The 25,676-nt window shown below is 46.2% G+C and overlaps 1 protein-coding gene across 1 annotated transcript in view; it reads left to right on the top strand.

The window, feature by feature from the left end:
* gpr153 (G protein-coupled receptor 153) overlaps positions 1–25,676 on the top strand; it is a 245,067-nt gene that overhangs the window by 131,888 nt on the left and 87,503 nt on the right. The window contains exon 2 of the mRNA XM_079826838.1: positions 23,235–23,820. Coding sequence (XP_079682964.1) covers positions 23,468–23,820 — 353 coding nt within the window. The 5' untranslated portion in view covers positions 23,235–23,467. The remainder of the gene's footprint in view (positions 1–23,234; positions 23,821–25,676) is intronic.

Here is a 25,676-nt window from a genome sequence, read left to right as displayed (position 1 = left end):
TATCGCTGTCGTGGTAGGCGACCACCTCAGGAGTGCGCACCTTAAGGTGTGTGTTACCCTTCCAAAAGCCCACATTGACAATGTCTTTGAGTCGGTAGATTCGGCTCGACTCGATGATGGGTAAGTTAAGAAGGAAACCCATCTCCTTCTGCTCGGGGTCCACATAAAGGGGAATGGCGCTACCCAGAGAGTAGGCCAGGTGTACCTGCAGAGGGTCGGCGGGTGTGTTGATAGCAGACGCCAGCACACTTTGCACCAGGCTTAAGGGTATGAGGTATGGTGGTATTCTACCCATGGCTAAGCTGTCGATGGAGGAGCTTATTTCCCGTAGCATGTCAGTCATTAAGGCTGTTACCAGCTGCGTTTGAGCAAATTCATTCTGGAAGACTGTAAACAGCTGTTTCATGGAGTTCACGGTCTGGTTCAACTGGACACTGTGGGTGTTCAGAATTACCACCGTTCCTCTTAATGTCTGGCCGACGGTTTGTAAAGCTGCACTCTGTGTGGTGAGTTGCTCTTTTAGCTGTGGGAGTTCCGTCTGAATTTCAGCCACATGCCGTCTTATCGTGGCTATGTTTACTGCGTTGACACTGGACATGCCAATGTTAAACAGAGTTCCAACGGCGGCGGCGGCTCCGAGCAACGCTCCCAGGAACCGTTTGGAGCGGCGGTTGTGTCCGCCTAACTCCGCTTGGGTGACTGTCATCTTCTCCAGTTGGTTGAGCATGTGCTTGACATCGGCCTCGGCATGGAGGAGAGAGTCTTCTGTCCACCGGGCACCGGCCCAGCTGTACTGGGCTACTGCTTTGGGGTAGTGTGCTCTGTAGACGTTGCGAGGGTCGAGTCGAACGTACACTTTCTGGGTGTGCGTCCTGCAATTGGTGATCAGGAGCCCCGGTTGTTCTCTCAATACAATGCCCGAGGCGGGGCCTGGTGTGATGAGGTCGGGTGGCGGCTGGCCTCTGGTTGACAGGAGGCACAGGAGGATGATCCACAGCCGCATCCTATTACAGGCAGGAGAGTGAGAGAGGTAGGAAGGAGCAGGGGAGAGAGAAAAGGAACAGGTCAGCAAGGTTTGTCCCGGGTTGGATGGGACAGTCTTTTCGCTTCGGTGACGGCGGTTGAGTTCTAGCTTGCATTGGCCCCTCCCTGTCTTTCTATGCTAGTGGCCCCATGTCTCTTAATCTGGTTCCGGTGGACCCATTTGAGAACTGGTTCTCTGGATCCCCGGTTTAACTGGATTTGGTACGCTACTGGGGAGAGTTTGTTCATAATCTCATGGGGTCCCGTCCAGTGAGGCAGAAATTTCTTCGACAGCCGCCGGGGGCCTGTCAAAGGTGGCGGGTTGAAGCTGTAATACAAGACCTTGTCGCCCACATCCAGTTCCTGGTGTGATGCTTTCCGGTCGTAATATGCTTTCTGACCTTCAGCGCTTTTCTGCAGGTGTTGCTGGGCAAACGCGAAGGTTGCTTTTAAGTGTCTATGGAGCTCCTCGAGGTACTGGAATGTGGTGTACGCGGTGACAAGATTGGAGTCTCCGGGTTGGTACAGCAAGTGAAGTGGCAGAGTTATCTGCCGCCCAGTCATGAGCTCGAAGGGGGACACCCTTGTCGATTCCTGCGGGGTAGCTCTGAGAGCCATCAGAACGAGGGGGAGTTTCATATCCCAGTCTTTCTGGTTAGCAGACACATACTTTTTCAACATGGCGACCACCGTTCGGTTCGATCTCTCGACCTGGCCGGACGAGATTGGATGGTGGCTGATGTGAAGTCTAGCCCGTACCCCTAGGCATTTCCAGATCTGTTGCATGATCTCGGCCGTGAAATGGGTGCCTCTGTCTGAGTTGACTTTCAGTGGCAATCCAAACCGGGAGAAGATGTGGTTCATCATGAGGTATGCTGTGGCTTGGGCGGTGTCATTGGGTGCTGGCAGGCACTCTACCCATTTGGTAAACTGGCACACCACCGTGAGGAAGTACTTGTTGCCTCTTGCGGACCTGGGCAGGGGTCCCACCCAGTCGATTTGTAGGTCTGACCACGGGAACGTGATCCCTCTGCGTTGCAGTGGGGCTCTGTGGTTCGGGTTTGCTGGTTGGAACTGGCAGCAAACCAGGCATTCTCTGACATACTCTGCCACATCTTGTTGCATCCCGGGCCAATATGCCACCTGTTTCAGTGTGTCATACGTGGCTCTGGTGCCGTGGTGTCCAGCACATGGTGTGTCGTGGGCATACATTAGCATGACCCCCCTTTGCGACCGTGGCACCACAAGCCGTGGCGTTGTGCTGTCATCGGGCGCAAACCACAGAATGTTGTCCTGTATACGCAACATGTGTCTGGAGTTATGTAGATGTTTGAGGCTTGAGTCATCAGTGAGCTCAGAGTCAGTGATAGGGTGGCAGGAGGGGTCAGAGAGGTGGTCAAGAATAGTCTTTATTGCAGTGTCAGAGGCTTGCATATCCGCGATGTCGTTGTTGGAAATCTGCGGAGTTAGCGATAGCGGCTGCGAGGCGGGCATTGTAGCCGGTGCCGGTCGCTTGCTGCGGGTTAGCACTGCAACGTTGGGGCTGGATGTAGGGTTTGGGGGTACCCACATGTCGCCGTGTAGTGCGCCCGTCTTGGCGAGGGCGTCTGTTTGGTCATTCAAGTCTTTGTCGAGACCTGGTAGCTTCGAGTGTGCTTTTACCTTCTTCCAGTACACTGTCAGGTCATGTGTTCTTGTGATGTTGTCACATTCCTGGAACAGGTGTTGGTGTTTGACTGGCTTGTTGTTAGCGGTTTTGAAACCATTCTGTTTCCAGCTTGGAAGGTGGCACACGAAACTGAGTCTGGCATAGTTAGAGTCTGAGCAGATGAGCAGTTCTCTGATGTCATTGGCTGATGCGATCTGTAGGGCTATGAGAATAGCTGCTATCTCTGCATATTGCGATGACTGGGGGCCCAACTTGAAGTGTTGTGGTGGGCACGGCTGATCGTTCACCCACAGCACTCCTGCACCTACCTTTAGGACGCCGTCGTGGTTGTAGGAGCACCCATCGACGTAGGCCGTGGGCATGCCCTGGCACGCATTCGGTTCAAAGTATCTGTGACAGGTCAGTTGTTGTTGTTGGGGTTCTTGTGCATCCGCTGCAGCAGCAGGCGTGTTATCAGAGCAGTTTTGGCATGCAGCCAGGCCATTACCCAGTGCAGATTTGTGATTCTGTGCGTACCGTGCCTCAACATTGCGTCCCTGGAGGGCCATTAACCACGTGGCTATACGTGAATTAGTGACAACGCCATCTCGGATGCGTTGGCTGTTGAGGAACATTACGGGCTGGTGGCAAGTCTCAATGATAACTTTCTGTGCCCCAATGTAGTTGGAGAATCGCTGAATGGCCCACACCGTGCAGAACAGAGCTTTTTCACAGTCAGAGAACTTGCACTCTGGTGGGAGAAGCGTTTTGCTGGCATATGCGACCACCTTTTTGTCTTGGTCATGTCGTTGATATAGGCCAGCACTGAGACATTGGTCGGAAAACCCGGCTTCCAGGTAGAATTCCTTCTGTGGATCGGGGTAAGCAAGGCATGGAGCTGTGCATAAATGTATTTTAAGTGCCGTCATGGCGTATTCTTGAGCGTCTGACCAGACGAAAGGACAGTCTTTCTTCAGCAGGGCTGTTAGAGGTCTAGCAATGTCTGAGTAGTTTTCGATGAACTGTCGGGAGTAATTGCATACCCCTAGAAAACTGCGCAGCTCAGAGACGTTTGTAGGAGGCTTGATGTTTTGAATGGCATGAATACGGTTTGATTGAGGTTCAATGCCTTGGGATCCGATGAGATTTGTTCAGAAAGATGTTGAACTCAGCTGGTGAGTTGGCATAGCCGAACGGACACCTGTTGAAGGTGTATTGTTGGTTGCCGAATGTGAATGCTAGCTTGTGTTGGTCTTCTGGGTGCACCGGAATGGTCCAGAATCCAGAGGCCACATCAAGTGTAGAGAAGATTGTGGCTCCCCTGATTCGGGGTATTTCTTGTTCTAGTTGGGTCATAGGCCATCTTGACAACGGTACCTGTTGATTCAATTTCCGATAGTCGACCGTGGGTCTCCAGGCTCCGCTGGGTTTCAGCACAGGCCACAAGGGGCTTGAAAAGGTACTGTTGCAAGGACGGATGACACCTTTTTCAAGCATGGATTCGATGATCTCCTGCACTGGTTCGTGTGAGGCGATGGGAATCTTGTATTGCTTGACAAAAGTGGGAGGCGCATCAGGGTGCGTTGGGATGCGCACCGTGTGGAGGTTGGTGAGACCGCAGTCTAAAGAGTCTTTGGCAAAGGATTCTTTGAACTCATAAAGGACTTGTTTGAGTCTTTGACGGTCTGTCTCGCTCTGGAGCGCGTCAGCGTCTCGTAGAATTTGCTGCACTTGAGACTCAAAACCTGGGTACGGTTCCTCCGTATGTGTGTCATCAGTCAGGTTGGTCTTGGGAGGTGTGGCAGGGTCATCAGTCTCACCGACAGGCTGGTGGGAGACTGTGTATACCGCGAGGTGACTGTCCTCAGTCAGCTCCGTTCGGCACACCTGGTCTTTGGTCATTGGCATGACGGACGTGATGGCAATGAATTTGAAGGGTGCGGTGAACAGTGTGTTATCTGTGCTCCCTTCGGGTATCAGTGCAGGTGGAATGGGCCCAATGATGGGTAGTACAAGTTCAAAGTCATGAAAGTCATGGCTCACTAGCCATCCCAGCCGATAGGCCTTGGGAATGTTGATGTCAGTTGCTGTGCAGTTGTTGAAGAGGATGTAGACTACACGAGATGACACTTCAGTGAGGGGTGTGGCTTCAAGTGTGAGTCCGAGTTCCACACATTCAGGTGAGGGTTGGAAGAAGCCCAGCGTGTGGTTTAAGGTTTGACCACATCGCATGTTGAGCCGAACAGCGACCCCTTTGGTGTATGCTGGTACCACCGTTCCCTGTTCGTTGACTAGGGTGCAAACCTCAGGGATGGTCTGTCCTGACATGAGGTTGTCATGGCTGATGGAAACATGTGGCTGTAAAGTCAATGGGGCCCATACCACTTCGTTAAACGTGTCCACATGAGCCCGGAGGCGAACCAAAATGTCTGCTCCGATGTAAACATCGTGGGGCGGGTCCGGAAGGACCAGGAAGTAATGGGTCAGGCACCGATGATTCCATGTCAAGCGCAGCGCACAGATTCCTCTGGCGGACACCATAGAGGAGGGGTGTGAGTTCAAAGGGAAACGGGTGCGCTTGCTGGCATAAGGCGGGTCTGGTGCGTGTTCCCTGAGTGCATTGAACAGTGAGAGACTAATGGCTGAGTTGTCTGCCCATAATGCTAGAATAGTGTTCGTTGTGTTGATATCATTCAGCTGCAGGTCAGTCATGACCTTGGGGCTGTAGGTATCAGAGTCTATGGTGAGCTGAAATGTGCAGAGTAGCGAACTTGAAGTTTGCTCTGGGTCTGAGACTGTGTTCTCACGGCTGGCTGCAGGAGTTCCCGTGACCTTTGTGACTTGACAGTCTGGTTCTGTTGGGGTTGCCGTGACCTCTGTGACCTGACAGTCTTGGTCAGAAGACCTGTGTGTCTGGAGGGGAAGAGGTTCTCGCACTTGTGCCCAGAATTTCAGCTGTTTGAAGTCCAGTAAAGGTTCGAAACGGTCCAGCAGGTCTTTGCCGATGAGAAACGGATAAGTGTTCATAGGTGACACATAGACAGGATGTACAAGACTCATAGGCCCAACTGTCAGGTGAATGGGAGCTATGGTTTTGAGCTGGATGTCGTCTTGGCTGTACGACTGCACATTCAGCTTACACGTGTGAAGGTTAAGAGTGCGATTCTGTCTCTGTGCTTCAAATTTGAGTTTGTCAAACAGTTGAACGGATATCAACGTTAGGTCGGAGCCGGTGTCAACCAGGGCTTCGAGCCTCAGTTCCTTTTCCAAGGTGATGGTTAGGTAGAGTTTTCGAGCCATTCCCTTCTCGATCAGGTTCCCCAAGAGTCTGGGTGTTGGGGCCTCTGTGTTGATCGGTAGGCAGTCGGGATATGTCTCTTGTGTCTCACTGTGAGTGCAGATAACCAGGACAGCACTTTCATGTACCTTGGTGTGTGGAGTGACACTGTCTCGGTCAGGAAGTGTTGCCGTCAGCTGGAGTGAGTGGGTGTTGCTGACGTGTGGGGGTGCAACAGTTAGTTCGAGAGTCTGTGGTTGGGAAACAGTGTTCTGGGTGTTAGGTTCAGTTGCAGAAAGGTCAGGAAGGTTGATTTCAGGCGTCCGGTCCAGTCATGCGGTGTCTGGTTCATCCTTCTTGTCTGTCTTGCGGGGTTTCTTTTGTAGAAACTCCTTCAGTACCTTCAGCAGTTCTGCAGCTTCGGACTCGACCGTACTTTTCTTGTTAGCCGTGGGCTCAGATCCGCGCTTACCAGTACCACGTCGAGAGTGGTCCCTCCGTCGGTTTTCTGGGCTTGGCGTTCTGGGAGAGAGGGTTCGGCTCCTTCTGGGTTGCCGGCCGGCTTCCCATGTGCCCCTCCCCTTTTGGTTGTGGAGGGGGCGAGGCCGGTCCCAGGATCCTCCAGAGCGATCGTTCTGGTACCTTGGATGGGCATTACCACGATCATGCTGCCCTCTGCTGGCTTGGAACGGTGTAGACTCTCTGTTGATGGGTCCGTAACTGTGGTTCTGTTGGGCGCCCTCTAGGGTCAGCTCTGGGCGATGCTCAGAGACAGGGCGAATGGTTGGGTGTTTTACAGTCTTTTCAGAAATAGCTTTTTGCTTGGTGTAAGCCTTGTGAGCTAAGTCTCTTAACTGTTGTGTGGACATGCTGCGTGGACAAACCAGAACTCCCAGATGGTGATTAATCGTGGGGTGGAGGTTTCGGAGGAACAGGGTTCTGAAGCTGAGGTCCTCCTCCATGCCTGGTTCGTTTCGTGCGCCGAAGTAGGTATGTCGCAGTCGATTATAAAAGTTCTGTGGGGTTTCAAGTCGACCTTGCCTGAGGTCCACAGCAGCGATGAGCCCCTGGACTGATTCTGGATCAGAGTATTCACGAATTAAAGCTCGTCGTAGCTGGCCGTAGTCCGCTTTGACAGTCTCTGGTTGGCGGTCTAGAAAGCTACGCACGTCCCGGTTAGACGTGAGTTTGAGTAGGCACAATCTGTCCCAAGTGCTCGCGTTAGCGACAGTCTGCAGGTGAAAGTCTATGTCTTGCAAATAGGCATAAACATCGTGTCCTCCTGCAGGGTCTGGGCTGAAAGTAGGGATATTTCTGGCCAGCTTGTAGAGGTCCTTATGAGCTATGTGGTTGCTGACCCTGACTTCCTGGAAGGGCGTCCCTTCCTCCGCTGCTGGCGGGGGTTCGTGGAGGCTAGCAGGTGACAGTCTGAGCAGTGGGCTGTCACCCCCCTTTCCAGCTCTTGGTTCTTGGCTGAAAGGTGCGGACCAGCTGGTCGGGGGAAACCTTGTGTGGTGCGTTCCCCCTTCCCGGTCACTTTGCAGTTTATAGGAATGTTTCAGTTCTCTGTGAACAAGGTCAAGTTCATCTTTGAGCTCATGTCTTTGCTGGACCAGCTCATTGATCTCGGCCCGGGCAGCCTGCAAGTGGTTTTCGGAGGCTTTGGCTTTAGCATCTCTGTCTTTGAGTGCGGTGTTGGCTCTCTCTAGGAGAGCTTCGCCTCGCCGGAGCTGTTCGTTGAGTTCTTCCCTGGTGTCTTTCTCCGACTGCTCTCTGCGGTCTTTGTCCAGACGCAGATCTTCCAGGGCCTTTTGAAGTCTTTTTACTTCTTTCTCTCGTTCTGTGTCCGTTTCACCCTTTTCCTCGGTCTCTAGAAGTAGCTGGTCTAGATGACGCTGGGTGAGGGCCTGGTTTCTCCGGGCCTCCACGGCTTGGAGCTTTAGTGTTGCCGCTTCCTGTTCCAGGTCGGTGTGGCTCTTTTCTCTTAGCCGTGCCTGGGCGACAAGGTTGTGTGCGAGGCTCCCGAGGATCTTGGCCAGTTCTTTGTGAGAGTAACTCTGCGTCGGGTCGTGTGCCGTCAGCTTGTCTAGCTCTGTGTCCAGTTCCTCCTGGCTCAGCAGTTGCAGATCACTGGTGTCCTCCGACGGAACAGTGCTTGTCATCGCTTCCAACCATACCGCTAGGCGATCCCAAGGGACAGCGGGACTGGATGAACGGGACATACTGGTTCACTGTGGGCGAGAGAAACACAGCACACACACACAAAGAGGCCAATGCAAGTTTGTTCTAAGGTTTACGAGCTCTTGTACGGACTATGCCGTTGACAAGAATTTTGGCTAACTGATGTAGACAGTTAGACAGTTAGGCAATTAGGCGGGCCAATTTTTGGATCGGTCTGAAATAGAGGCTTTGACGGGCGGTAGCCCTGTGGGTCACCTGGTGACGCCGGCTGCTTGGTTGTCACTCTATTAATTTGCTTTCCTTGGGGTCTCTTGGTGAACTGAAAGAAACAAGATTACGACAGTCCAGACAGTGAAAGTAGGAAAGAGCACAGTGAAAACAAACACAAAATGAATTGGTCTGCAATAACAAGGAGAATAAGCGCGAACGCTGGGAGTGTTAGAGAAGTACTAAAGGGGTTAAACTTGCTACCTTTCGTAAGAGTTTCTGATAGGGCCTACAGTATGTGTGGCTATCGGGGTAGGAAACCTAGGAAAAGGTTGCGGCTTAGAGAGGAAAGGTGGGCCAAACGTTTAGGCTATACTCGGGGAGTATCTAATATTTGGCTTATAATATGGATTTTATTACCTTTAGTTTATCCGGGGCGATTTGAGGTCGCTCAGGTGGAAACCAGTGGCGCAGTCGGCCTTCCGGGCGTTCCCAAACACCCAACTGCCGTGTCCTCGGTCCTTGTTACTCTGTCGCGTTACGCCCACTCAAACAGTTTAGACTTTAAACACGACCTGACAGCACCCACCCGTCAACCGCCAGCCAGCACAGCAAAGTTGGCACGCTCCCCAGAACCCTCTTTTTCAAGAGTGGCTCCCTATTAAGCCATGGTTTGGGTACGGACACCAAACATTGCCTTGTGTGTGTCAGCTGAACTGGTTGACCGGCTTTGGAGTGTCAGATTGCTGATGTCGCCACTGCGTGCCGCAACGGCGGACAGAGGTAAAAGAAACCGAGATTCACACAGCCGGTGCAGGTCACGTCGGTTGGACAACCTTGCTCGTGGAGACCACGTTGAGACGATTCTCAGTTCACCACAGATGCTTGTGAGCCTTACAATAAATACACAAAAGAGGGTAAACAGGCGAACTCAAAATTAATTAAGACTCTATTGTTTACCGGATCAAGTGATTTATGGTTGCAGGCGAAAAGGAAATGCAAAATCCTATATCGAGAGTGATTTAGAAAAAGGCAAAGGTTTCTATCAAATAATGATAAAACAAAAGGCAATTTTGATAATGTTGGTAACTATCAAAATTAACCTAACCCAAATGAGAGGAAGAAAATAAAAAAATTAAAATTTTAACTAATAAAAAAAAAATTAATAAAATAAAATTAAATAGAAAATTAAAATTAAAATTAAACAAGACAAACTTAATTCAAATTAAATTCAAAACAAGTTTAAAATTTAAATTTAAATAAGCCTGTAGGGAGAATGTAAATAAAAGAAAGCAAGTCCAAATAATATCCTATAACAATTTAATGCTAAGTTGGAGTATCATTAATAACCAAACCAAAAAAAATTAATAATCAGCAAGGGAAACAGAATTGGAAGAAAGTGGAAAAGAGAGAGAGAGCTGTAAGCTGACTTAGCAGGGTACGGCCACACGGTGGCGTCCTTCCAAGCGGACTGTCAGTAACTTTAAGAACCTAATTTCAATTTAAGTTAGAGGAAATTCATTTTTCCTTTTAAACCCAAATTCAAATAAGTGTTTTTAATCAGCGAGAATGAGACCTGGTTGCTGCCTAATGCTTAGTAAAATTGCATAAATGAAAACGTTCCTAACAGTAATCATTAACAATTCACATGCTCAACTTAGGAAGGAAAATTAAGTCTGTCAAGACAAAATTACTAACGGAGAGTAGAACTATCCGAAAATACCCACGAGATGGCGTTGTTGCGCTCGCTCGGGATAAAGTTATGAGGAAGTGTAATTCGAGAGCTGTGAGCTCGCGCCCTCGGGCGTCTAGCACGCGGAGTTGCAACACACGCTCGTGGGGGTTGAAGACCAAAAATCATATAATGGCCGCACCCAGAATTAACACATAATGACTTTTAGACCACGGCGGGCCCCTTTGTGCTATAATGGCACAAGAAACATGTGGCTACAGGAATTAACATCTGCTTTGCTTCACATTTAAAAGAACTCCAATAGACATTTATCAAACTGGCTGACGGTCCGTCAGCATTTATGAGTCATGTGTTAGGTCTCGCTTTGGATAGCTACCCCAATGCGAAACCAGGAGTTTTATCGTTTATCTTTAACGATTTAATATTATATTAGGCCTATTATTGAATAGGGGAGGCTCGCCCTATTTCAATCTTCCGCTTGAAAGAAGATTTCGTCGTTCAAGTCAAGCGGGACAAAACAATATTACTCATGTACGGACTGAACAAAGATTTCTTTATCTCTGCAGGACATTTAATATTGCCAATTTAGCATCTGTTAATATGCTTTAAACTGAGCTCGGCGTCGTGCCTTAGTGAGTGAGTTTCGCTTTGCGCGATTTGTCTCACAGTTCAAAGAAACGAACGAAAACGCGCGTGCATAATATTAATACCCAAAAATACACATGAATATGAATATTAATATTGCTCACAAAAACAAAGTTTGAAACTGCCCGAATATATCTCCACCACTGTAACAACAATAAGTTCTGGGGAATAATTAATTCAAATGGTATGAATATTCATGAGTTTATGAATATTATTAGCTTGTTGTACAGAAAAATTTACGTATAACGGAACCTTTAATCATTTAAAAGTAACCTTTATCCAAATTGATTTCTTCATCAATTATCAATCTTACAAACCTTAAGAAACATTGATCTGTTTGATCAGGACAAATAATATCTCTTATGTTTGCACAATTTGTATTACTGAAGTAGTAATACATGAAAATCAAGCTTAAATGGGTAGCTTAGATCTTACGCTCCAGTGACTTCGAGATTTGTGAGCAAAACAATAAGGATTCAATTTAATGCAATTATTGAGTTTTAATAAAACACTATAGAATACAAAGCTACGAATCACACGGGGGTAAATATGCATATATATATAGGAGAAACAAACGATATGGTACAAACAAGGAAAAATCAAACTTAACGAATAAAATCAAAGGGAAAAGAATGATGGAAAGAGAGAATCCACGAGGGAGAGAGAGATGAGAGAGATGAGAGAGAGAGAGAGAGAGAGAGAGAGAGAGAGGGAGAGAGAGAGAGAGACAGACAGTTCAATCACTTCACCAAAACCCTTCAGACATTTATGATTTCGTGAATCAGGATTAATTAAGACAACCTCGTACAAGCAGTTAAAGGTGAAATATAATACTTGCATTAGGCTCTCTCGTGTACGTGTCTGAGTTCGAATCGTCGTGGAAGTTCGCTAAGGAGGTGAGTCCGGAGAATTTCTGTGAAGATCAGGAAAGTCGCTCCAGAAGTTGCAGGTCCGTCTCTCTCTTTTGGCTTGGTGCCAAAGGGGTCCTTCTCTCAAGGGGAGGGGCCGAAGGCCAGGGTCGTCTTCTCCTCGTAGTGGCAGAGCGCAAGGAGTTAATGATAACTTCTGCATTTATAGATGGACTGGCCGAGCCCGACTTATGGAAAGATCCAATCACGTCCGTGGAGAGATCTTCTCGAGAAGGCGCGAGTGTTCCATTGTTCTCTGAACCCCCCTCCTCTGAGTTAATCAATAGGGTGGAAATTCTAAAGCCTCTTTTTCTTTAGAAAGCTGGTATTTCTGAAATTATGCATCAAAATCTGATTTTTGAACCAAATTTGGCCTAGTCATAATTTCGCGATAACAGAGATACTAAGAACGGTCATTCTGTGATTTGCGCGTCCAGATATACAAGATTATCACAGTTACTGGCATACAGGTTTTGATTGGCAACAGTAGACATCCTAGTTATTCTAATACATTGTATAAAGACATGAAATCAACGGATTATATATATTTGAACATTATTAAAACAGTTCTTTAAGTCCCATGTTTTAAGTAACACGTGTTGTGCAAGAATTGTCTTCTTTCAGCGCTCTCCGTGTATGTGTGTTTGCGTGTTCGAACTTCACGTGGTCAACCGCGTGTGTGTGTGTGCGCTGAAGTCAGCAAAAGAGTTCTGTGTCTATTGTATTGTTAGCCTGTTGCACACAGGATATGTGTGTTCGTTTGACGAGTCACAAGACTTCCCTGAGGCTGTGAAGTCAAACTATTCAACTCTTGAGCCGTTCATTAACTCTAGATAGCCATTCACATAACGAACCTCTGTTTGGTATGATCTGATCAGCAGAGTCATGAGATAATGATGATGAGTCCAAGATTTAGACTTCCTGCCAGCTGCCAATGCTGTTACAATGCAGTGCTATTAAGTGATACCAGAGCGGGGCGATGGCAGAGTGTTGCATCGTAATCATCTTCTCCCCTGTGATAATTTACTGCTTACCACTTACCACCAAATAAAAATAATTATGTACCACTCTGTTGATAAAATCAGCATATGCTGGTTAGGTATGTTTTGAAGCATGGCAGCTGGTTTGAGCTGGTTTATGCTGGTCCATAGTTGGTTATGAGCTGGTTTAAGCTGGTCCTGAGCTGATTATAAACTGGTCCTGAGCTGGAGCTAGTTTCTTAGAACCAGCTTAGGACCATCTGCCATGCTTCAAAACATACCTAACCAGCATGTGTTTTTTTTTTTTTTCAACAGGGCAATGCTGATTTACTAGCCCTCACTTATCTGTTATCCAGCCAGTTAAAATGCAAACAAACAAACAACAATGAACTTTCACTTGATCCGGTCTCAGATGGCATTGAAGGACTGAAATGATATAAATTGCCATCATACTTACACTGACTGCCCTAATTAATTGGAATTAATTGTTGCCAAACAAATGACTGTTGCAACTGTTGTACTCACACAGAATAAACAGTTGTTAGGCCAAGAGGAGACTGTTAAAAGGCATAGACAAACTAAATGAACTGAACACTTTGAAACTTTTGTTGAAATGCTTTTGAGAATTCTTTTTTAGGCATCGACCAGAATTGAAAATATTTTTGCAGTGGAATGGACTATTTGCTCAAGGACTTGAGTGTCTATAAACATGGGACTCTTTTTTCTGGCACTAGCGGTTAGTCCATTACACATGAGACAAGGAATATTGTTAATCAACACAAAGGGACTGCTTGCATAACAGAAATCGCCTCAGTTACGTATGGTAACCCTCGTTCTCTGAAGGAGGGAACGGAGATGTACGTCGGACGTCACAGACAAATTTGGATCACTTCTGGGAGCCCCTATCAGCTTCGAGATATAGAGAACAGGCCAATGGCCATTGGCATGCGAGATTTGCATCTCACGTTCCGCCCGCACCACGGGTATAAACCGGAAGCGTCTGTACGTCTCCGTTCCCTCCTTCAGGGAACGAGGGTTAGCATACGTAACCGAGACATTCCCTTTCAGTCGGTCACGTTCGACATACGTCGGACGTCACAGACGAATTGGGATCTCTTTTAAAATGCCACAGTTACTACCACTTCAAGCACCCAGCGAAGACCCCCTCAGACCCCGTCTGTTCCAGGCGGGAAAACCCACGCAGGGAGAGTCACTGCTGCTGTTCCGCAAGACCCACTCAGCAGACTATTACAACATTGGGAAAGCGTGCCCAGGGGGGCCGCTGTGGAAGCTACATCATGCCTGGAGGGAGTAACCATGTGGAGAATATACGTATGGACTGGCCTTGGGCAGTGCAACATACAGAAGTCCCAGGGGTGGCCTCGGACATTGCAGGCGGGGGAACAACACCTGACTGAGACGGCAGAGCGAGCTCCGTGGGAAAGACACAGGCTCGCCGTCGGGAGCCGTACCTTGGAAGAATACACATATGGGACCGCCGTGGGGGTCACAACATATGGAACCCAGCCTAACACAAGTTCCACCAATGTATACGAGTGTTAGACCTGGCGTCGGATGCTCCGCCACGTCCGACTGCTGCGGTTTGCGGAGGACTCAACAGGGTTCAACTTGGGTTTCATACGCCAAGACGATGGCATCCACTGTCCAGTGGGCCATCCTCTGCTTGGAGACAGCCTTTCCCTTCTGCTGGCATCTGTAACAGACGAAGAGCTGCTCTGAGGTCCTGAAGCTTTGCGTTTTGTCCACGTAGGTCCGAAGGGCGCGAACAGGGCAGAGAAAACATAGGGCTGGGTCTGCTTCCTCCGAAGACAGTGCTTGCAGGCCCACCACCTGGTCTCGGAAGGGAGTGGTGGGAACCTTGGGCACATATCCAGGCCGGGGTCTCAGGATTACATGAGAGTTACCGGGCCCGAATTCCAGGCACGATTTGTCGACCGAAAATGACTGCAGGTCCCCTACCCTCTTGATAGAGGCCAGTGCAGTCAGGAGTACTGTCTTTATTTTTTAACTCCGCTGACTGCAGAGGCTCAAAGGGCGCTCTCGGTAGTGCGGTTAGCACCAGAGTTAAGTCCCAAGAGGGTATAGAGGGAGGGCGAGTCGGATGTAGTCTCCCCAAGAACTTACCATTTACCATGTCATGGTTTGCGGCGATAGCGGCAACATAAACTTTGAGGGTGGAGGGAGACAGCTTTCGCTCCAACCCGTCTTGTAGGAAGGAAAGCACAGAACTCATCGAACATCTTCAGGGGGCTTCTTGGTGAGAAGAACACCAATCGACAAACAGGTTCCACTTTAGAATTAACAAATCACATAATCTTGATTTTATTGCATGTTACAAAATGTCCCAACTTTTCGGGATTTGGGTTTGTTAAAGAGAGGTGAGTGCTGAAGCAAACAGCTAATGGTTAAGAGTCTGTCGATATTAGCATGCTAAGACACTATATGTGGGAAAGGTGAATATGTGATAAATATGGCCATGTCATGTGAATTAAGTAAGGGATAATCCACGGCTAACTGTGCATTAAACGATATTGTAGAGTGTTGAGGCAAAGAACGGACCGACACGTGTGTGTGTGTGTGCGTGCAGCGTGATCTCCGCTCTGTGTGCGAGTGACATACAGAATGTGTGTGTGCGCTTCAATGAAAACAGCGCATTAATATTGAACAGTGATTAAAATGACTTGGAACTACCTGTGCATGAAACGGTTTGATTGCACACCTTCCAACCAATCAGAATCAAGAATTCAGACAGACCATGGTATAAATAGTTATTATGTGTGTATATGTTAGATATACTATGTTGGTTTAAATGTATATGTTTCCTCTTATAAAAAAAAGGAAATATGTAGCTATGTTTAATTCATTTAATTCAATTCACTTTAATTTGATGTCCATAGATGTCCAGCATTCTGGAAGGTTTTACATACCAACTTAAAAAATGGTCCAACAGGGATTCTATGACAAAAAATTTAAAAATGTAATTTACCATATACCCTTCATAATTGTTACGGTTGTCCGGTGCAGCAGTGACGAGGAGAGTTGGGACTTCCACAAAGATAGGTTTATTCCAAATTGACATAGGACAGAACACCACACAACATGTAAGTACAATTGTACTGAGTACTGAGCAAGTACTGAGAGTATAACTGAGTCCAGACAAACATAGACAAAGGAACATGTGACCAAAGTAAACAACACGACAGAAACACAGATATGTAACATAATGCCCCCCTCCCGATAGGCGCGTCCTCGCGCCGTAGAAGTCCAAATTGGGAGGGAGGGTGGGCACCCTGGAGTCCTGAGGGCGGGAGCATTGGGGTCTGACTGGCTGGGGGGCCTCCAGGGTGGAGCCATGGGCGGAGAAGGAGACCTGGGCGGGTCTGGAGCCGTGGGCGGAGCAGGAGACCTGGGTGGGTCTGGAGCCGTGGGCGGAGCAGGAGACCTGGGCGGGTCTGGTGCCGTGGGCGGAGCAGGAGACCTGGGCAGGTCTGGAACCGTGGGCGGAGCAGGAGACCTGGGTGGGTCTGGAGCCTTGGGCGGAGCAGGAACCAGAGCCCCACCCACATGTGTGCCACCCACATGTTTCCCAACCATAGGTACCTCGCCCCCCCTCCCTAAAATTTTCTTTGGGGAATTCCAGGGTGGAGTGGAGGGCTCGTGGGTTGGAGCGGCCTCGTCGATGGCTGGGGCGGCCTCGTCGACGGCTGGAGTGGCCTCGTCGAAGGCTGGGGCAGCCTCGTCGAAGCCTGGGGCGGGCTCGTGGAAGCCTGGGGCGGGCTCGTGGAAGCCTGGAGCGGAGTCCAGGAAGTCCAGGGGTGCTGGAGCGGAGTCCAGGAAGTTCAGGGGTGCTGGAGCGGAGTCCAGGAGTGCTGGAGCGGAGTCCAGGAGGGCTGGAGCGGAGTCCAGGAGGGCTGGAGCGGAGTCCAGGAAGTCCAGGAGGGCTGGAGCGGAGTCCAGGAAGTTCAGGGGTGCTGGAGCAGAGTCCAGGAGTGCTGGAGCGGAGTCCAGGAAGTCCAGGAGGGCTGGAGCGGAGTCCAGGAAGTTCAGGGGTGCTGGAGCAGAGTCCAGGAGTGCTGGAGCGGAGTCCAGGAGGGCTGGAGCGGAGTCCAGGAAACACGGAGCGAAAGTTTCCAGTGAATCTGCCGTGGTAGCGGCCGTCACGACCTGTGACAGGCGCTTTGCGGCAGCTCTCCTCTTCCTCCTGGGCTTGGGGACAGGCAGGACCTTCCCGGCAGGCCCACTGGAGGGATATGCAGAGGAAACTGGCTGAGGGTGAACTGACCAGGCAGCAAGCTTTTCTGAGGGGACTGGACGAGGAAGACACATATTCTTAGGAACCTCTTCTACTCTCTCGAACGCGGAACAATTTAGGGACAATACCAGATTGATTGTCTCGACTAGGGAAAAGGAACAGGCAGGTTCCAGGAACCCAATAGTGTCCTCGTCCAGGCCCATCAGAAAAACCGCATTAAGCTGCGCATCTGGCCAGTTCACCAGATAAGCAAGCTCCGAGAATTCCTCTACATACCTCTCCAGTGGGCGACTGGTTCTGTCTAATCCCCCAAAGGCGATCCTCCGCTGAACCGCCTTCCTCTGGGGACACTGGAGAGAGCGGGACCAGGAAAATACCCATCCCAGAGAGAAGTCCTCTTGCTGTTTTGGTCTGGTCTTCTGTTACGGTTGTCCGGTGCAGCAGTGATGAGGAGAGTTGGGACTTCCACAAAGATAGGTTTTTTCCAAATTGACATAGGACAGAACACCACACAATGTGGTAGTACAATGGGTAGTACAATGGGTAGTACAATGGGTAGTACAATGGGTAGTACAATGGGTAGTACAATGGGTAGTACAATGGGTAGTACAATGGGTAGTACAATGGGTAGTACAATGGGTAGTATAACTGAGACCAGACAAGGAAGGAATGAACAAGAGGGAACTAAATACAAACACTGATGACTGACTAACGAGGGGCACAGGTGATACAGATGAGGGTAACTAAACACAGCTGAACAGAACTAGACTAACGAGGGTAACCAAGGAAACAGAGAAAGTGGCGGGAAACATAGAAAAAGGAACATGTGTAGTAAACAACACGACAGAAACACAGATATGTAACAATAATACATAAATATTGACATGATATTGGCTTTGTCATAGGCATCTTTGGCAACAACAAACAGCAAAAAAATATTCTCAGTTGTCATTATCGCTCGCTGCTTCTGTATGTGTTGATACAACAAAAGCAGATGGATTGGTGCTTAAAGCTACACTATGTAACTTTTCCGTCCACTAGAGGTCGCCTGTTCAAAACAAAGGCGTAGTTTGATGACGCCACGTTTGAGCGCAGAATCTTGGGACATGTGGTCTTCACCTCACAGCCGGTGGAAAACAGTCAGGATAGGACTCGGGCAGAAATCATGTTCATGGATGCGATTATTAACATTACTGTAGTCTGAAGCAGAGCAGGACCGAGTGTTGTGGAGCTGAGCAAGGCCGCAGGAGCGATTGAAGAGCGGGACTGTTATTATGGCATAGTCGCCGGCGGGACTTTTATTATGACACGGTTGCCGGAGCCACTTCCTCTTTTCCAGTCATGAGTATGAGGTAACGCAATTCTGTTTATCGTATTAGATATATCTGAGTGTGTTGAAAAGGAAGTTATGACGTTCGTTCGGCGGCTGCTATGACACTTGTTCACACTGCAGTGAGAGTAAAGTGTTTCACTGAATAAAATCAGGGCAATCCTATTGACCGGCGACAGCCTATGATGTCATCATTGTGCGACCAGGAAGTATATAAGGGCGCCTTGCAAACATGACACTATCTTTTTCGTCTTCAGGGACTGTTCTGTCTGAATGCTTTGAGTTAAGGTAATCCAAATTCATTATTTATGCACACGAGCTGTGTGTTTTCTGCCTGGGATCAAGAGCATGCACAGTCATCTCTTATGGAGTTGTTTGTAGTGATGGCCAAATTAAGCGTTTCGAAGCATTATTGATTTCTGATACAATTGTGTCGAAAATGGTTCATTACTCAAAGCTTCATTCAGATAGAAATTGCAGCACCATCTCCTGGTAAAGTAAATGTAGTGTGTGTGTGTGTGTGTGTGTGTGTGTGTGTGTGTGTGTGTGTGTGTGTGTGTGTGTGTGTGTGTGTGTGTGTGTGTGTGTGTGTGTGTGTGTGTGTGTGTTTGTGTGTGTGTTTGTGTGGACTGGTAATCACATGGACTGGTGTGTGGACTGGTAATCACATGGACTGGTGTGTGGACTGGTAAAACAAAATGTCCCCACAAAGATGGCAATATCCAAAATCCTCGTCCTTGTGGGGACATTTTTAGGTCCCCATGAGGAAAACATCTTATAAATCAGACTAAGTGATGTTTTTTGAAAATGTAAAAATGCAGAATGTCTCCTGTCATGGGTAGGTTTAGGGGCAGGGGCAGTGTAGGGGGATGGAATATACAGTATGTACGGTATAAAAACCATATAATTCCCATAACAACCAATATAATTCCCATGAAAACCATTAAATCCAATAGAATTTCTGTAATGGTTTCTATAGGTTTTTTTTAGCAGGGCAGTATCATGTGTGAAAGCTTTATCTTGTTTAGCAGTGGGAAGCAGAACTCTATAACTTGTTAACTGGTGGGACTGATATTTTTGTATGTTGAAAAGGATGTGCTTGTGTAACTGGTTGTACTTGTATAATGTAGCAGAGGGTTTTTTGAAGTTTCTGTCTTTGATGCATGTTTTATGTAACAATGTTCATATGTTCTCTAATTAATAATAAAAAAGTAAATAAAAATAAAAATGTGGCAGAGGGTGTGACAGACAAACCTGTCAACACTGGATTGGGCTGTCAAAGCAGTCAGGTGGTTCACTACATGAGTGAACCAGTGTGTTTGCTTCAGAAGTAATTTTCACGTGACTAGTGACATACTGATACAATCTCCGAAGCAGTGGTTCATTGCAAGGGCCGTTCGAGTTTGAAGCAAACTTCGGAGCGTCTGTGTCAGACATAACATCACTAGTTGTTTGTTTGTTTGTATATGTGAGCGTTTGTCCATCCGAGATCGCTCCGCTCTCGTCTGACTCTCTTCCTGAGGGGAGAGGGTTTGGCATCCGAGACTGATGATGAGGTCCCGCTCACGCCGAGGCTGAGCGTGGATGCGCGTCACTGGTTTCTCGGACAGAGCTCGCTGATCGTCGCGGGAAGGCGTTCTTTACAATTATTTTACTGTTCCCCTGATCGCGCCGGAGCCCACGCAATCCCAAATAATACATATTAAAGGGTTAGTTCACCCAAAAATGAAAATTCTGTCATTAATTACTTACCTTCATGTCGTTCGACACCCGTCAGATCTCCGTTCATCTTCGGAACCGAAATTAAGACATTTTAGTTGAAATCTGATGGCTTTGAAAGTCCTCCATTGGCTCAATGGTACTCTACACTCTCAAGACCATTAAAAGGTACTAAAGACGTTGTTACAAAGTCCATCTCACTACAGTGGTTCTAAAATTACTTTATGAATCGGCGACAATAGTTTTTGTGCGCAAAAAAACCCTAAATAACAACTTACATAGTGATGACGATTTCAAAACAAAGCATCATGAAGCTTCGATTTAGGGTTTTTTTGCGCACAAAAACTATTGTCGCCGATTGATAAAGTTATTTTAGAACCACTGTAGTGAGATGGACTTTGTAACGACGTCTTTAGTACCTTTTTACTAAATAAAAATATACAGGATAAATATATATTTAATAATATTTGAGGAATTGCTGCTTTACATATATTGAAAAAATATGTGACAATATATTTACTTATATATCATAATGTATGTAATTTTATATTCAGTAATACACGTCATAACGATGTGCATGATAAGATATGGTACTGCAAATTATATTGAACATATATTAACTCATGCAGTATATACACATACATATATGTGTATATACATACCTGCTGCCATCTGGTAAGCGCTTCCGTAGCCTGATGGCAAAGACTGAAAGACTCAGGAGGAGTTTCTTCCCCCAGGCCATCAGACTCCTGAACTCAGTCACGTGACTTCACTTCACCCCCGCACACACATAAACATCCAGTTTAAACATTAACATCCACATACTGCCATTGCACTGCACTTTACTTTCCTATTGTTACTGCGTAACAACCTGTAATAAACCTTGCACATTATACTTCTTTATATATACATATATATATATTTATGTTAACCACTTATTTCTAAGTCTACAGTTTATCTCACTTATCATATCCACTTATTTTTTTATATTTTTATATTTTAAATTATATTTTTATTTTTATCTTATTTCCTATTTTTATCTTTTACTTGATTTATTTATAATTCTACTTATGTTAATACTTTTTATTCTAATTTTATTCTATTTCTATTTTAATTTCTTGTAACTGTTATTTGCACTGTCCATGGAGCGGACCTGTTTACATTTCACTGCCAGTTGTATATTGTGTATATAACTGTGTATGTGACAAATAAAACTCTTGAATCTTGAATCTTGAATCTTGAATATATAGAAATATATCATTCAGATGTAACCCCCTTTGTAATCAATAACATTTTCATAAGTAACTGCAATTTAATTACACTTTTTTTTTTCTCAGTAACTGTAATGGATTACAGTTACGTTTATTTTGTAATTAAATTACATAACGCTGTTACATTTAACTAGTTACTCCCCAACACTGAATGTGTGTGGATGTGTATATATATAAGCCTATTTTTTTTTTTAAGTAATCTTTATTTTTAATAAAAGTAACAGTTTTATTGGTGTTTGGCTAATCGTCAACCTCACCACAGGCTCAAAATCACTTGAAATAACATTTACAATTCAACATTTACCCTCCTTTAACAGTCAGAAGTGCATCTGTGTCCTATACTGCCTTGGAATATTAAAAAAACCCATCATCATGATTAACCTGGCTCAGTATATAAAAAAGATAAATCATCCAAATGTCTATCAGGAGGAATTTTTGGATATAAGGCACAGCTTACCAACTCATGATCAAAGTCAGACAATCGGGTATCTGCTGCAGTAGTGATTGGGTCAAAACATTATGGCAAGTGTATCTCTGGACAAAGTTCAATCTTCACAGCTGAAGCTTGTGCATTACTTCTAGCTCTTGAAAAAATAGAGAAGGAACAACAACGTAACTTTTTAATTTGCATAGATTCTAAATCCTGTCTACAAGCACTTGATTCTCTGAAAACTGAACATTCTATAATTACCAGCATAATAGGAAAAGTGGACTCTTTAAAGAAACAAGATGTTAATATTGTTTTTTGTTTGATACCAGGCCATATGGGTTTGACTGGTAATGAACAAGCAGATAAATCAGCAAAGGAAGCACTTCATTTGGAAATGACAGAATGTAAAATACCAGCATCTGACGTTAAACCCATATTGAACCTGTACATTTACAATAAATGGCAAATGGAATGGAACGAATGTGTAAATAACAAATTATATGAGATGAATCCAGTTTTAAATCAAGGAGTTATTAGTTATTATTTTGAAAATAGATATGACCAGGTTGTATATACGAGATGCTGAATTGGACATTCAAGACTCACTCATTCATATTTATTGAAGGGGGAAGAAAAACCGGTTTGTGATCTGTGTAAGAATTTCACGAGTATAAAACATGTTTTAATAGAATGTCCTTTTTTAAATAATATTAGAGAACGGTTTTATTCAGAAAACACATTAATGGACATTTTTAAAAAGGTTTCTCCTGGAGTAATTTTAGAATTTCTGTCAAATATTAAATTGAAAGATTCTATGTAATTGGTGTTATTATTACTGTTGTTGTTATTGGTATATATGCCTGATTTTGTATAGTGATTTGTTTTTAAGACAAAATTGTTAAATTATTGTAAACAATGTATTGAAGTGATACTGCTGATTGCCATGAATATAGCCATTGTTGCTGATATGGCATTAAATCATAAATAAATAATAGTCAGAAGCAAAGCATGATGGGAAGTAGAAATTTGTTGTAACTCATTCTGTAAAAGTATGTATATGTGTGTACATAAATTCACATTAATATGGGAACATGCAATATATAGTAAGCTACACAATAAAGGATAAAACTTTATGAATATTACATGTAATGCTATTTTGTCTTCATTTCTAAATATTTGTATGTGTATTAATATATATATATATATATATATATCCATTCAAGGTCAATGCATGTATTGCAGTATATTGAAAAATATAAGCACTAGTTTCCTATAAATGGAAATGTATTATGTAATAGACCATCCGGGTACTTTTTGCCTACTCTTTTATGAGTACTGTGAATTCGTTTTTCGCATAATATATAGTAAGGAAGTATGCGATTTCAGATTCACCCATGAACTGAACCAATCAGTTCAGTTTATGGAGCTCTCTCCTAACAAGCTGATCATCTGAATCAGGTATATTAGATAAGAGAGACACAATGTGCAGAAAGGTGGCCCACCAGGACTGAAAAACCATGAATGACTGGAAAAGTAATTGGAAATTAGTGGTCAATCTGCATAGGAAGCTTAAATCTAGTTAAATTGAAGTTATCTGAAGTTAATTGAATGCCACTCTTTAAAGACCGGATTTGTCCTTTCTTTTGCAGGATTGTTACAGCACTGGACTGGCTGTTAGTGCACATTCTCCTCCTCTGTCCGACCCCAGTGCCCCCTCACACTGCTATGCCCCTCACCCTATCCTCTCAGCACATCCAGAGGAAGGACTGCCCGTCCCTGTAGGAATGCCTGTTCGGGCCTGGCACCTGCCTCTGTCAGCGGCTGCTCCCATACCTTTAACCATTCCACCCCCCACCAGCTCTCACCAGCAGGCTGCTCCATCATGAACGATGAGGTCATCAGCACTAATGCACTGGCCTGGCTGGTCTGCTCTGGAGTGTCCATCCTGGCCAATGCCTGGGGAATCCTGAGTGTGAGCGCCAAGCAGAAGAAGTGGAAGCCACTGGAATTCCTCATCTGCACACTGGCTGGCACGCACATTCTCAACATGGGCATCCCCATCACTATGTACTGTGTCATTCAGCTGCGCAGACAACACTCCAACTATGAGTGGAATGAAGGACTCTGCAAGGTCTTTGTTTCCACCTTCTACACCCTTACCCTGGTCACCTGTTTCTCAGTCACCTCCCTGTCCTACCACCGCATGTGGATGGTCCGCTGGCCTGTCAACTACAGGTAAGTGAAAGACAGTTGAGCTGACCTTTGTTGACACAAGAATTGTATTTAAATTTTCATTTTCAATGTATTATATTTTGAAAATGCATGTAACTGGGTATTAAAAACGGTTAACTGGCTTTGAAATTTTGAAAATAGCTGTATAATAATCATAAATTCATACACACGCCTGTGTTTAAGCTATATACTGACAGACATAGGGAATTAAGGGTGTGTTCACTAGTGTTGGGTCTGAGTCCACCTTTGTCGAGTTCGAGTCAAGACCAAGTCTTAAACAATCAAATCTGGGTCCGAGTCCAAAAGGGGCCGAGTTGGACTCAAGTCCGAGTTCTTATCGGCCGAGTCCGAGTCGAGTCCGCCCGAGTCCAGAAAGTAATTAAATGTAAAAAAGATTAGACATTGCTATTGTACATTTTTACCTTCTATTAATATTTAACCTTTCTACCAATTAAACCAATTGCAATATAAAATTTAACAAAAAATACCACTATTACATCTTGCCATTACCATTCAACATTTTTATTTTGTCAACAGAACCTCAACTAGTTTCCAATCAAAAATGGTTTCAACGAATAGAATGGACATAGATATATATGTAGAACTTTTATCATTACAAGTGCATGAAAAACGTCTCGGTTACGTATGTAACCTTCGTTCCCAGAGGAGGGAACGGAGACGTAACGTCAGTGACTGACGAATGGGGGTTTCGCCTAGAAGCCTATCATCTTCGAGATCTTAGAAAATGCCCAATGGCAATGCCATGGTCATGCGTAATTTGCATGCGTAACTCCGCCCCACCGCGTAATTCCGCCCTCACCACCTTATATACATAAGGAAGTACGCTGGCAATATCGCATTATGTTTACCTGCTGAGGAGCCAAGACTGAACTCCCGGCCGTTCCAATGTAATCACGCCACTCGGCTGTCTTCCAGTGCCCTGCGTAAGTGCGAGTACCCTGTCGTAAGACTAGTACGGAAGAAGGACTCCCACTTATCACAGGAATACCAAGGTACACTGGGAAGCATATTCTTGGTGGAAATGCTCCAAGACGCCTGCCCGTAGGGAGGACTTAAGAATACACATTTGACCCGCTAAGGGCTGCATATGGAGAGCTCTGGGGTACCAGCCGAAGGTGGGTTTTTAACCCCAGGGTGGCAAGGGCTTGCCAAGGGAAAGACACCTGCTCAAGGAGACTTATGGTGGAAATACACGTGTCGGGGTCGGCCTGACACGAGGGTCTGGGCTCGAGAGGGCAGACTTACTGGTGTCGGCGTCGACAGTGCTGGAGGAGCTCAGGGCTTCCGGAAAGCTCACCTGAGGAAAAATATTGCACGTATCCAGTCCGTGGAGTGGAATGGCGAGCAAGCGAAGACACCTGAGCCTAGTCCATTACCGGCCACTAGTAGAGGCGAGTACATAATCGGACACAGGCTCCACTCGGAGATTGTAGAATCTTGCGAATGTGTTAGGTGTTGCCCAGCCTGCAGCTCTGCAGATGTCTGTCAGCGAAGCACCATGTGCTAAAGCCCAAGAGGAGGCTACACTCTGGGTGGAGTGAGCCCTAACCCCAAGGGGGCATGGACGCCCCAGCGTCTGGTATGTCAAAACAATGGCGTCCACTATCCAGTAAGACAACCTTTGCTTTGAGAGAGCCTTTCCCTTCAGCTTCCCCCCATAACAGACAAAGAGCTGGTCTGAGGTCCTGAAACACTGCGTCCTGTCTACCTAAGCGCGGAGAGCACATACTGGACAGAGCAGAGCCAAGGCTGGGTCTGCCTCCTCCAAAGGCAGCGCTTGCAGGTTCACCACCTGATCTCTGAACCTTGGGCACATATCCAGACCGGGGTCTCAGGAT

The sequence above is a fragment of the Gobio gobio genome (genome assembly GCF_949357685.1).
Source record: "Gobio gobio genome assembly, chromosome: 10".
NCBI lineage: Eukaryota > Metazoa > Chordata > Actinopteri > Cypriniformes > Gobionidae > Gobio > Gobio gobio.
This window is presented reverse-complemented; position numbering and strand designations above follow the sequence as displayed.